A 13,629-nucleotide genomic window follows, 5' to 3' on the forward strand; every position below is an offset into this window, starting at 1 on the left:
TCTGACCTCAGGAGGTCTATGGAGTTTCTGCATGGCATGAACTCGCTGAGTCCAAAGATTAGACTCGGCGAGTAAGGTTAGGGTTTCCCGTAAATCACTCAGTGAGTAGACTTGCCGAGTTGGGGAAATAACTTAGTGAGTCCGAGGGGGATTAGAGGTCTGGAGTTCAAGGCGGAACTCGCCGAGTTGTTCTTGAGACTCGGCGAGTTGAGTCGGGGTGGCCCCGCGATTCATGCCAGGTGTGACTTGTCGAGCAAGGGGGAGGAACTCGATGTGCCAAGCGGGACTAAAGAGTTAGCAGACACGTGTAGACTCGCCGAGTCGCCCAAGTGCACTCGACGAGTCGGGTCAAAGTTTGACCGTTGACTTTTGTTGACTTTTAGGGTTTGGTCAACAATGAGGCCTTTAAGCCAAGAGAGGGGTAAAATGGTCTTTTACCCTTTTGAGGGTGTTAAGAAAGGTTTGAGTATAGTTATATTTATGAGAGTATTTACTTTATGTGATTAGGCGGAGGCTAGATCATATTTCTACCGAGTCAGAGATTTACCGAGACATCTGAGGTGAGTCTTCTCACTATACGTACCTAGAGTGGTATTATATGTTGACCAGAGGGTCTTATGTGTTATGTATGAGATTATGTGCTAAGTGTTATATGTATGTTGTATGATGTTAAAGATCGGACCGAAGGGTCCAACGATACAGACCGGGCCGGAGGGCCCAACGAGCTATGACCGGACTAGAGGTTCCAACGAGCTACGGGACTGGAGGGTCCTGCTGAGACACATCGACCGGAGGGTCGTATTATAGCCTCGAGTGGCGTATGTGTTATATGCGGTATTTTGGGAAACTCACTAAGCATTTATGCTTACAGTTGTTGTGTTATGTGTTTCAGGTACTAGCGAGGACCGTGGAAATGCGTCGGCATGACTCGTACACACTAGAGAGAGAATTTGATGTTATGGTCTTGGCATATGTTATGTTTCAATAACTACTGTTGGATATTTTGAGGATATTTTTATGTGAACTTGGTTAATGAAAAATGAAAATTTTGTTTTGAAAATTACGTTGTTATACTAATTTTTTGTTTTGAACATGAAAGACCGCACCCTTTTAACCGAAAAACCGCACCATCTCATTTTGTGGTTAAAAACCAAAACCGTCTCGAAATAACCGCAAAACCCCAAAACCGAACCGAATCAAAACCGCAATTTTCGGTTTTTAGCTTTAAAACACCGCAATTTGCGGTTTTATATAAAAACCGCACCATGCTTACCCCTACCAACCATAGTTGGTTTTGGTGATGATCAAAGTTAATGGGAAAACTCCTAAGAAAAGAGAAAAGAAAAAGAAATTAGACAAACACATCCGAAAATTTTAAGGTTGTCTATATCAATTATAATATATAAACCATTGTATTAGTAAAAGGTAAACCGTTGAATAAATATTTTCTGTTTTTTCCGTTTAAAAAAAGTTGTAGCGCTTTTGTAGTTATCGTTAGACCAATTATTAAAATATAAAACCTTCAAAAACAACATATATGGTGATAACAACTACGAAATTATAATTTATAATATTTATCTTAATTATTAAAATATTTGATTAAATAATAAAAGGCATAAAAAAGGTGTATTCCGTACAATGATCATTGCTGTTTATACACAAAAATATTCATAATTTTCTGATTAATTAATTCTTGTTGTGCATATATTCCTTAATATAAATATAAATATATTCAATTGTAAATACTTGATCCATTATTATGAATATTAAAAATATACTAATAATTTATTATTCTATATAATCATCGTCCATGTAAATATAAATAGAAATAATTAATAATATAGGAACAACTTGATAATGTCATATTAGATTAGTGAGAAGTTGGTGTTCACTATTATTGGGTACTTTGTTTTGTAGTGGTAGACTTGTGCATGACATTTGTAATCATGGGCGCCGCCTCATGCTTTTCTAATCATTTCTCTTCTGATATCAACACCTTGCATTCAGTCTTTTCTCATCAGGTCATTAATAGTCGTCTTAAACTAAATTTTTTAACTTCGATCGCCACCATATGACTCGCACGCAGCGCCCTCCGCCGTCTAACCGTTCACTGATCCCGGCCCAAGATCCAATGAAACAATCTATAACATAATCCCATTAAACAATTTACACCCTGATCATCCATCCCTCCTTTTCCCAGAAGTAGATGCTGCCATTGCTGCTCTGGAGGCTGGTGTTGACCTCCGCAGATCACCCTCTATCCAACTGCAACCCAACGACGACCTCCTCGACTGGCTTGGCATCTTGTTCGGTTTCCAACGTCACAACGTGTTAAACCAACGGGAGCACCTCGTTCTCCACCTCGCTAACGCCCAGATGCGGTTGCAGCCACCACCCGACAATATAACACCCTCAAGAACTACACGCACTGGTGCTCTTTTCTTGGCCGTAAATCCAGCGTCTGGGTCCCCGCATTCTCCGGCACCGACAGAGACCTCCTGTATGCTGCACTCTATCTACTCATTTGGGGCGAGTCCGCAAATCTACGCTTCATGCCTGAGTGTATTTGTTATATATTTCATCATATGGCTGAGGAACTGAATAAAATTCTAGATGAATACATCGATGAGAACACCGGTAGGCCTGTTTACCAACAATTTATGGGGAAAACGCATTTTTGAATCGAGTTGTTAAACCAATTTACAATATCGTCAAGGCGGAGGTAAGCAACAGTAAAAACGGCACAACACCTCATTCTAATTCACTACTAGAAACATGGGTTTTAGCGACGGAAATATCTGTCGCTATTCCTTCGCTAATGTTGTTTGCGATGGATCGGCGACGGATTCACTCATAGGTAATAAAAAGGTGGCTAATTTCTCAGCGAGGGTTTTAGCGACGGATCGGTTTTTCCTTGCGACAAAGGTAGCGACAGAATATCCGTCGCTAAATGTCACTAAATGTCACTCAATGCATTCCGTCGCTGTTCTGTCGCAAATTTCCATAAACAGTTTTTTTTTTTCCGTAACTAATCCCTTGCAAAATTTATATACTATTTTTTTTTCCGTCGCTGATCTATTGCAAGCTTTAGACATGATTTTTTCCATCACTAATCCCTTGCAAAATTCATACATTAAATTTTTTTCCTTTCCGTCGCACACTTTAGACATGATTTTTTTTTCCGTAGCTAATCCCTCACAAAATTCATACATTAAAATACTTCTTATTTTCTCACCACGAACTTGTAATATCATTTTTTTATTATGATTCTAAAAGAAAAAAAAATACTACAATCATCAAATTATTATACTAAAGAACATCAAATAATGATACAACCAAGCATTACAATACCAAAACTATCAAAGTTTACCAAAGTGTCATTCAAGAAACATCCAAGAACGAAACTATCCACATAACATCAAACTCCCAACGGTTTAACTTCAAAATAACATTTTAGCACCAAGAAATCCAAAGTATGCAAAAGAAGTACAAACAAAAAAAAGTTTAACCTTCAAAATAACATTTTAGCTGCTCTCTTCATTTCATGTCCATCCAATCATCTTCGGTTCTCATTCCTATAAAACATTATTCAAAACAATCAAAAACATCAAATACAAAAGGTTAACAAGTCATTCAAAAACATCAAATACTAATGGTTAACATCATATTACCTCTAATTTTCAATTTCCCATCATATTTTGCAAGGCTGCATACATCTTCTCCATTGCTTCATATTTTGCATCAATTTGTTGTTGTTTGGCATCTATTGTTGTAGCTTTGGCATCCATTTCCTCACGCATTTGTTGATGTTTAGCTTCCATTTCTGCAGCTTTAGCATCCATTTCGCCATGCATCTCGTTTCGTACACGTTCATAGACAACCTAAAGTACAATACCATGATAGGAAACTTTGTAAGTACAATGCCATGATAGGAAATTTTGTAAGTACAATGCCATAATAGGAAACTTTGTAAGTACAATGCCATGATAGGAAACTTTGTAAGTATAATACCATGATAGAAAACTTTGTAAGTACAATGCCATGATAGGAAACTTTGTAAGTACAATGGCATGATAGGAAACTTTGTAAGTACAATGCTATGATAGGAAATTTTTATAAAGTACAAAATTAAACGAACCTCTTGGGATGTTATTGTACTAGATGTTCCTTCCAAAAAGCTCGCTGGATCAGACACAGATCCGAATCCATATATTCTTCCTTTCTTGACTCCTCCGGAAACATCACACCATGTTTCATTATCCAAGAGGGGGTGGCAACTAGTATCATCACCAAACTTAGCCACCATAGCACTTTCATAAGCCTCCTATTATAGCAAAAAAAATGAAAAAATAGAAACATGAAATAAGGAATGGAATGGTTCATTCCATCCCATTAAATTCATAATCAAGGAATGAAATGAACCACTTCATAAGCCTCCTATTAATTAATACTCAAACCTTGCATAAAGTTGATTACTACTTACGAAACACTTAATTACAACTAGGCAGAGGATCAAACATTTAGAGATAATAATTTGTTTCTTTTCTTTTGTAAGTTGATTACTACTTATGAAATATTTGTTTTCTGTCAATTAGTTGCTTTAACAAAGTCATTAACCCGAGTAGTAGGAAGTTTTGTTTCCTACAAAAGAATTGAAAATACCTTAACTTTAGCTGCCTTTGGTGTAATGTACTCTTGAGTAGACCGTTTAGTGTGCAACCTTGCATAAAGTTCAACTCCTGTAGGAAGGCGTTTAAGCATTCCTTGCTACAAAATCCATTAGTAATACATTAAAAAACAAAACAAAAACTCAACAGTCTAAGTGGAAACTAACGTGAGATGCAAACATCTTACCATTCTTTTCTTATGTTGACGAATAGATATAGATTCCCCGGTATGTTTGGAAACAGAGCCATCTTCTAATTTATCTATGTTATTTTTCCCTGATTGTGATAAACGTTTCCATTTGGATGTGGTTCACACTTCATTGATCATTTTTTCCCAATACTCCTTTTTTATCCAATTTGGGCGATAGTCCTTTAGCAAATTTAAATCACCTTCTAGTGAGGCATTCACATTTGCAGCTTTGGCAAGTTTTAAAGATGCTTCACGTGCTCTTCACATTACGTCAGGAAATCGTTTCTTCATACAGTCTTTCCATACCTTGCGAGCAAGAACATCAGTCTCTTCGGGCTAAACATACAAACCCTACATGTAGATCACGCATACAATTATCTTTTTCATTTTATACCAATTTTTACTTTGATAAATCATAAAAATAATAAGTACAAACCTTGAAGTGTTCCCACATTGCATCACGATGTTCTTTTTCAACCTTCTTCCATGAGGTCCATGGGCCGTCAAACATCGTCTTCAGTATACATGTGATGGCTCTGATCATTGAAATCCGATCCGTAAATCTTGCAAAAAATTAAAAATTAAAAAATTAGCATTAGTATTATCATTAACAAGTAAATTCATTTTCATAAACAATTGTAAAATTAACTTTAGTACTCCTTTTCAGAATCGACTTCAATGAACTTCCTTTTTGATGGGTTACTTGGAATTTGTTCCAAGATGTTTGATCCTCTAACTGAAGAAGAAGGTTGACTTTCTGCATCATTGTATGATTGAGATGCATTTCTATCTCCAGCATCACGACCAGTAATGTGACTACCACTGCGACCACCACCACGGGCTCCTCGTTGCGCCATTAGTCAAAAAATAACCCTTAAAATCAAGAATTAATAAACTATTGGTTAGAACAAGTATGTATTATAATAGAAAATTATAGAAGTAAGAGAAGGTAACATGCTATAATACACAAATAAATGAAAGTGCAATGTATATAGAAAAAGAAAACGATCATTTTAGCTAAAAAGTTATTTATAAGGTCCATTAGGCAAAATATATAGTTCCAAATACATTGTTTCATTCTACATTTTTAGTAATTACTCATCATCAGAATTATCATCACATATGTTTTCATCTTCAATATCATCTTCGGATGAATCATCCAAGTTATCATCAACTTCTTCATCCTCTTCTCTCTCAATGTCATTGTCATTAACTTCTTCTATTTCTCCTTCAATTACATGAGAAAGGGGTCCTGCCACCTCATTTGCACCGCTACCTGTAGAAGGTAAAGTCACTTCACTTTCTTGAAAGAATTGGTCTTCTTCATCCTCATCATCATCTTCTTCAGTAACACATTGTCGTAGATCATATACACCCCTTGGTTTCGTCTTGACGACAGCCCACCAATCTTTCAAATCCTTCATTGCAGGATATGGTGCATAATACACTTGTTCTACTTGTGACGCTAGGATAAATGGATCTTCATTTCTTAGCCTTGATTTGTATTTAATATCAACCAAATTATGCTTTCGATCCACACGTACCCCTTCATTAAGGTTAAACCATATACACTTGAACAATACTACGACGCAACTCCCTATGCCTTGATATTCTACTTCCAAAACCTCATCCAACAACCCATAATAGTCACACTCAGACTCATTGTAACAAGTCCTTCTTACACATACACCACTATTGTGTGTGACCCGTCCATCACCATATTTTTCAGTATGAAACCTGTAACCATTAACAAAGTATCCTTTATATGACCTAACATGTCGTAATGGTCCTCGTGCAAGGCATTTCAGATGTTGACTGATATCATTTGATTGTTGAAAAACCTACATTGATAAATTCATTTGTTAACTAATTCACGGGGGAAGACACTTTGGTAATACAAATTTTTCTCGTATCATACTCACATGATCTTTAAACCACTTAGCAAAATGTTGATCAAAACCTTTCAAATGCTCCATCATCCATATCAGGTTGGCTTTGGATCACATAATTTTCAAACAACCTTAAAAAATAACAAACATTTTAGAGATTCACGTCATCAATGAAAAATAGATAAGTTGACATACCCTAAAAAAGGTAGAACCTCAACACAATTGATCAAGATGTAATTATGAGCAATACGCATCTCATCATCTGTCAAAGGCCTCCGTTGACCACTTTTTTCGAATAATCTTCGAGATGGAACTTTGAAAATGCTTAATTGAGAGTCGACCATGGTATAACTAGGAATGTATGGAGCAAAATTACGCGACTCACGATTCAACTGGGTTTCAATTGTAGGCAGAAAGTATTGTGAGCAAAAAGTCGATATTTCTCCAATCATGTAAGCCTCAACAATGGACCCCTCAACCTTTTCATGTTTTTTTATCTTTCTTTTCATTGATCCCAACTTCCTAAAAAGATTTTGGAAAAGGCTTATTAGAAATTCCATAGGTTTTATGGTAGAATCTTTTGTATGGTAAAAAATATACCTTTCATAAAGATACATCCACCTATATTGAACCGGACCACCAAGCATAGCTTCTCGAGCTAAGTGGATAACAAGATGCTCCATTGAGTCAAAGAATCCAGGTGGAAATTTCCAACTTGCAAATGGTTTCAACAATAGTAGTTTGCAAGAGTTGTAAGTCATCTACACGTAACACCCTTCAACATATTACACGAAAGAATGTACACAACTCTGTAATTGCATCCCATGTTGAATTTGGCACCATACCTCTTAGAGAAATAGGCAACAATCTTTGAAGAAATAAATGGCACTCATGACTCTTAAATTTGTAAAAGCTATTATCATCTACATTAACGCACCCCCCCCCCCAAGTTTGAGGTGTATCCGTCTGGGAATTTAAGTTTAATCAACCATTGGCATATTTTAGCTACTTGTTCTTTGCTCAAAGCAAACGATGATCTCTTTTTCATATCCTTATTTCCCTTCTTCCATGTATGCCATTGCACTCGATTGCAATACATTTCTATATCTTTTCTTGCATTCATGTTGTCTTTGCTTTTTGGAGTGTCCATCACGGTGTTGAAAATATTTTCAAACACATTTGTCTCAATGTGAATGGGATCAAGGTTGTGCCGTATTAACAACTTCTGCCAATATGGTAGCTCCCAAAAGATGCTCCTCTTAACCCAATTATGAGTAATCCCGAAACCAGGCAATTTTGCATTCTTCGCTCTAAAAGGTTTGGCTTCATAAACAGTTGGAAAGTGTCGTACTTGCTCCCAAATCTGATCACCGGTTAATATTGGTGGGGGGCTAGATCGCTCAACCTTATTAGCCAGAAATCCTTTTTTGTCACCCCTATATGTGTGTTGTTCAGGTAAAAATTTTCGATGGCAGTCAAACCAACATGGTTTACTACCATGGTGTAACCGAAATGACCCCGACTCGCCCATACAATACGGACATGTTAACTTGCCATGTGTGCTCCATCCCGATAACATTGCATAAGCAGGAAAGTCACTAACTGTCCAAAGAAGTATAGCTTTCATTGTGAAACTACATTTAGTCGAAGCATCATAAGTCACAACACCATCTGTATATAGCATCTTTAACTCGTCAATTAGCGGCCTGAGAAACACATCTATATTTTGACCTAGGCTCTTTTTTCCAGGAATAACTTTGCTTAAATGAACATATGGTTCTTTTAAGCACATCCAAGGAGGCAAGTTATAAATTGAAAGGAAAACAGGCCAACATGAATACGGGGTTGTATTTGAGTTATTTGGACTGAACCCATTGGTGCATAGCCTAACGCGAACATTCCGTGGTTCACTTGAAAATTCTGGATGCGTTGAGTCGAAATGCTTCCAAGCCTCACCATCACTTGGATGGACCATCAAACCCGGTTCGGTCTGATGTTCATAGTTCCATGTCATTTGCTTTGCCCTCTTTTTTGTTAAATACAACCTTTGGAGTCTAGGAGCAATCGGCAAGTACCTCATAACCAGATAAGGCAGTTTGCCACTCTTGTACCGATCATGATCACACACTCGACACTTAGTCAAATCAGAATCTGCCCCATAGAATATCATGCAATGGTTTTTGCAAGCATGAATCTTTTTTTCTGGGAGTCTAATTATTTTCAAAAGCTTCTTCGTCTCATAGAAGTTCTCAACTAGTTTCTCACCTTTGGGTAGCATCCGCTTAATTATAGGAAGTATGTGATTATAGGCAGCCTCAAATATATTATATTCTGACTTCCAATGCAACAACTCTGTTGCAGCTTGTAATTTTGAATAATTTTCACATCCATCCCACAAAGGTTCATCAGCGTCTTCTAACATATCATAGAACCCCTTGGTAGTTGGATTCGGGAGTTCTTCCATTACATCCATCAACATTTGTGTACACCCATTAACATCATCATCATCATCTTCCATCGGATCCTGCATCGGATTAGAAGATTCTTCCTCATGCTGAGATATCGCATTTCTTTCACCATGTGCCCACCAAGTTGTATAATTAGGAGTGAAACCGTTTTGTAACAAGTGAAGCTCTACATCACCTCTTGTTTTATAATACATGTTCTTGCATTTAAAACAAGGACATCTAATATAATCCCCATCAACAGTTGCTTCATTAGAAAAAGCAACATCTAGAAATCCTTTGACGGATGCATGATATGCTGTGCTAAGATACCCATGATCTAACCTTTTGTACATCCAATCTCTATCACTACGTGTTGACATAATGACTACCTACAACAAAATATATAACTACTATTCAGAACTTAGATAGAGATTAGATAAAAACTAGCTACAACCAAGTAAGAAGAGGTGGATGACAATAAATCCTTTGGAATAAACAAGAACTGGTAGGGAGAGAAAGTAATCAAATAAATTCTAAGTAATAGATTACACAAGTGACTATGTTATATAATCTATTAATAAAAAAAATGAAGTCATTAACATTTCAAAGTATATTCATTGTGCTTATTGTATTGTGGAGGTAAATGTTGGAGATGGATACTATTTATTCTTGTAATTTTAGTTATTTGTCATATGACTATCTTAATCATGCATATAGATTGGGTATATATACTAAATGTTGTAATCAAGCTTCATAATTACAACCAATCCATGTTTTTTTTATTTTTGTTTTCCTAAATGTTGAGCATGTCAATAGGCTGAATCAAAATAGATATGATGAGACAAGAGACTTGAATCAAGAAAAAGACATAAGAGAGACAAAAGAAGGTCAAAAGATGGTTGACTTTCTAAAAGTGTGATTTGTGATTGGTAATCTACTCGCATTCAGACAGTTCATTCAGTCGATAAGTAAATACACAAAACAAGAAGGGTAAAATGGTGATTTACTCACATTAAGTCCATATGAATTAGACAAACAGAAGGGTATAGTGGTCATTTAGCACAAATGTTCAAAAAACATTATTAAGTTAAGTTGATGTTTGTAATGGTGTACCTGTCTCAGGGGAGTGACATTGATATCAGCTGCAGAAATAGATGTGGAGGAGGAAGTTGAAGTTGAAGCTGTTGTGGCATAAAAAATTTAACCATGAGTCCATTGATAACTTTGACAAATGTTGGACGGATATGCCCCTACTGGACTCACCTGCATCCAGCCCAAATGGCTCATTTGACCTCTTTCAGGGGTTTACTTATGCTAATGGTACTCTACTTATTTGTTCTAAAAAACTTGTATTTCTGATTTCAAGTTTTCTTCTAAAACCACTCTTTCATCAAAATATCAATGGAATTTGAAATAATGTGTAAGAGTAGAAAATTTATAATAAAATCAGAACTCAAGAGATGGGTCTTTTATTCAAGTGTAAAGTCCCAAACAAACAATCAACTATGCATTTATTACATATTTTTCGTCCAGGGCATGAAAAACTTGTGGACAATATTATTAGTTTTATGACATCCCAATATTATTAGTAATAGTAATGTTAAAACTTACAAGAATCGACAAGATGTAATTCAAAATGGACCAAAGAGTGTATTTGCAACTATTTTGATATTGAAGATGAAAACATGATATTGTCCCCTGCTTTCTGATTTTTTATCATATTTAGTTCAAAATTTCTACATAATGGTCCCCTGCTTTCTGATTTTTTTTATCATATTTAGTTCAAAATCAAAAAAATGTAATTCAACTATTTTGATGTTTGGAAATTTCTACAAAATGGTCCCCTGCTTTCTGATTTTTTTTTATCATATTTAGTTCAAAATCAAAAAAAAAATCAAAATCGATATGAAACCTTCAAACAAGAACAAAATTTTAGAAAAATTTCATAGTAAATCTTAGAAAGCACAGGTATTACACTTACAGACGTCTCAACTGAGTGAGATTCCCTAACTAAGGTGCGAGTATTCCTTCCAAAGATAGCCTTTTGAGATCACTTCAAGAAAAGAACCGATGATTAGTATTGTCTAGAGAAACCCATAAAAAATTATAATAAATTACAAGTAATTAGTACTTTGGTGAATATCATCAATCAGCTAAGCATGAAAAAGGATATAAAAACAAAAATCATACATAAAGAACTCTTTATGTGTGATGGTTGAAAAATAAGTAATTAGGTATAGCTTTTTTTGCTTCACCAAAAAATTAAACGGAAAATCAAAAGAAAGTCACTAAAAGAGGTTTTGTGCTGGCTTTTGCATGATTCTCATGAATTATTGCAGGTATCCAGTTCCACAGATGTGCATAAATATGGGTTGGCACCCAAAGGAACAAGTATAGCTTTATACAAAAGCAAAGCCGATTGCCCAGAGCCAGAGGTTCTTTGTATATTTTCTTTTAATTTATATTTCATGTTAAAATAATCATTTTTTTTTCTCAAAATGATTATATTTTATCTGCAGGAAATGGTTACTGTCAATGTTGATGGCTCTGTTCTTGACCGAATTGGTAAAATCATGTCTTACCTTCGTCTTAGATCATCCAGAAAAATTCTTAAAAAGAAGAAGAAAGACAAGGATGTGAAAGGTATAAATTAACATTTCAACCTAAATTATAAAATCATGTCACATCCATATATATTAAAGTTAATCTTGATATCACAGGAAAGTTCTCAGCTTTTTCTGGTAATTATGATGCTGAGAAATTTTTAAAACCTTAAAGAGAATTTCTGCCACCACCACCACCACCTCCCAGAAGCAATCATTCCGATGAAATAGAGAAAGTGGAGGTGGAGCCCACTGTTGCTCGTGTTGAGGAGGATGATATCTTTGTGGGAGAAGGAATTGACTATTATGTCCCTAGTAAAGATATGAGCCAAAGCCCATTGTCAGAAGACATGGAAGAATCTCCTAAAAGAAAAAAGAGACCTTCCTATTTCGATGAGCCAGCTTATGGCCCTGTTCCACCCTCGGACCCATCTCAAGACTGGCAACAAACAGTGAGAAAAATAGCAACATACTTTTATTTACTATTTTACCCTCACCTTGCTTAACAATTTACCAAATTTTCAGAATGGGTATGATGCTATGCAAGTACAAGGCTATCAGGGAGAGTGGCAGCAGGAGTATCAATATGTGGAGCAGATGGGGTACCCCGAACAATATGTCCAGCAAGATGGTCAAACGTATGATATGCAAGGAGGTTTGACCATAGAAGGGGACCCACATTTAATGACACAAGAAGAGAAAGATAGAGGTTTAGGGTCGGTGTTTAAGCGGGATGATACGAGGCTTCAACAATTAAGGGAAAAAGATGCTCGTAAGAAAGATCCGAATTTTATATCCGAGAGCTATTCGGAATGTTATCCGGGTTATCAAGAATATAATCGTGAGGTTGTTGATAGTGATGATGAAGCTGATTTATCCAAAATGGATATGGGTGGTTGAGTAAGTATTTTTTTTCATTTACAATTGTATGTTAATGGGAGATGAAATATGTTAATTATGTAATATGTATAAAACAAGCAAAGGGTTGGCTTCATAGGTGGGACTTTGAGACAGAAGAGGAATGGGCGACATATAATGAGCAGAAGGAAGCCATGCCAAAAGCTGCGTTTCAGTTTGGTGTGAAGATGCAAGATGGACGAAAGACAAGAAAGCAGAACAAAGACCAAAAGATTACTAATGAGCTTCATAAGATTAATAAGATACTTGCCAAAAAGAAAATGAACAAAGGAGGAGATGCAAATGATGATGATAGTGGTGGTGATGAATCTCCTCATCCTGGAAAGAAGCTCAAGGTGTAATTGATTTGGTAGAGGTGGTTATAATGAAGGATAAGTCACCTGTTTCTTCTCAAATTCACGTTGTCACCTCCTAAATATGAAAGAGAATTGGGGAAAACCTAAAAATGTAAGGGTTCATAAATCCTTAAATTCTCATGAACTGGAAGACAAACTATGATGAATCAATCCCTAACTCAAGTTCTAATTCTAAGTGTCTATTCTTATATAGATGCAATTGATGGTAGACCTGAACCTAACTTGCAGATAATGAAGAAGGCATTTCATATGGCTACGAAACACAGTAACCAGAAAGTTTCAAGGTAAATTAAACCCTAACAAAGTATATTGTGAAATTGAACTAAAACTAACCTAAGAGGGATGAGATTTACCTGAATCGGAGGTTAACGAAGAATACTTTCAAATTTAAAGATATGGAGGTTGCCGAAATCGGGTGAGTAGCGTCGTCATCTGTTCGAACAGAGATGTTGAGATAAAGCAGGAGCTAATTTCACTTAGTCAAGAGTGATAAAGCTGGAGGGAAGTAAAGTTACACTGCCTTCGTGAAGATGGAACTGGGTGTGCCAATTTCAGCAAG

At 36.1% G+C, this 13,629-nt stretch overlaps 2 protein-coding genes across 2 annotated transcripts; both read right to left on the reverse strand.

Annotated features, from left to right (window-relative positions):
* Positions 1 to 3,396: 3,396 nt before the first annotated feature.
* LOC111914456 (uncharacterized) lies at positions 3,397 to 5,135 on the reverse strand. Its single transcript, XM_023910197.3, has 4 exons — positions 4,663 to 5,135; positions 4,139 to 4,324; positions 3,672 to 3,881; positions 3,397 to 3,575 (listed from the first exon to the last, which is right to left on the reverse strand). The coding sequence occupies exons 1-3, from the start codon at positions 4,759 to 4,761 to the stop codon at positions 3,681 to 3,683; spliced, it is 486 nt and encodes a 161-aa protein (XP_023765965.2). The 5' UTR covers positions 4,762 to 5,135; the 3' UTR covers positions 3,397 to 3,575; positions 3,672 to 3,680.
* Positions 5,136 to 5,951: 816 nt separating this feature from the next.
* LOC111914425 (uncharacterized) lies at positions 5,952 to 9,573 on the reverse strand. Its single transcript, XM_042900572.2, has 5 exons — positions 7,756 to 9,573; positions 7,347 to 7,507; positions 6,942 to 7,268; positions 6,818 to 6,877; positions 5,952 to 6,594 (listed from the first exon to the last, which is right to left on the reverse strand). The coding sequence occupies exons 1-5, from the start codon at positions 9,571 to 9,573 to the stop codon at positions 5,952 to 5,954; spliced, it is 3,009 nt and encodes a 1,002-aa protein (XP_042756506.2).
* Positions 9,574 to 13,629: the final 4,056 nt, after the last annotated feature.

This window comes from Lactuca sativa, chromosome 3 (genome assembly GCF_002870075.4).
Source record: "Lactuca sativa cultivar Salinas chromosome 3, Lsat_Salinas_v11, whole genome shotgun sequence".
In the NCBI taxonomy this organism is placed as follows: domain Eukaryota; kingdom Viridiplantae; phylum Streptophyta; class Magnoliopsida; order Asterales; family Asteraceae; genus Lactuca; species Lactuca sativa.

Excerpts from the sequence above, each read along its gene's own strand:
- LOC111914456 (XM_023910197.3), bottom strand. The coding sequence starts at position 4,761 with ATGCTTAAACGCCTTCCTACAGGAGTTGAACTTTATGCAAGGTTGCAC. Across the intron at positions 4,325-4,662 it reads CAAAGGCAGCTAAAGTTAAG|GAGGCTTATGAAAGTGCTAT; the intron begins GTATTTTCAATT and ends TTGCTATAATAG. Across the intron at positions 3,882-4,138 it reads GTACAATAACATCCCAAGAG|GTTGTCTATGAACGTGTACG; the intron begins GTTCGTTTAATT and ends ATTGTACTTTAG.
- LOC111914425 (XM_042900572.2), bottom strand. The coding sequence starts at position 9,573 with ATGTCAACACGTAGTGATAGAGATTGGATGTACAAAAGGTTAGATCAT. Across the intron at positions 6,878-6,941 it reads GAGGTTCTACCTTTTTTAGG|GTTGTTTGAAAATTATGTGA; the intron begins GTATGTCAACTT and ends TTATTTTTTAAG. Across the intron at positions 6,595-6,817 it reads GATGATGGAGCATTTGAAAG|GTTTCATACTGAAAAATATG; the intron begins GTTTTGATCAAC and ends TAATGGTTACAG.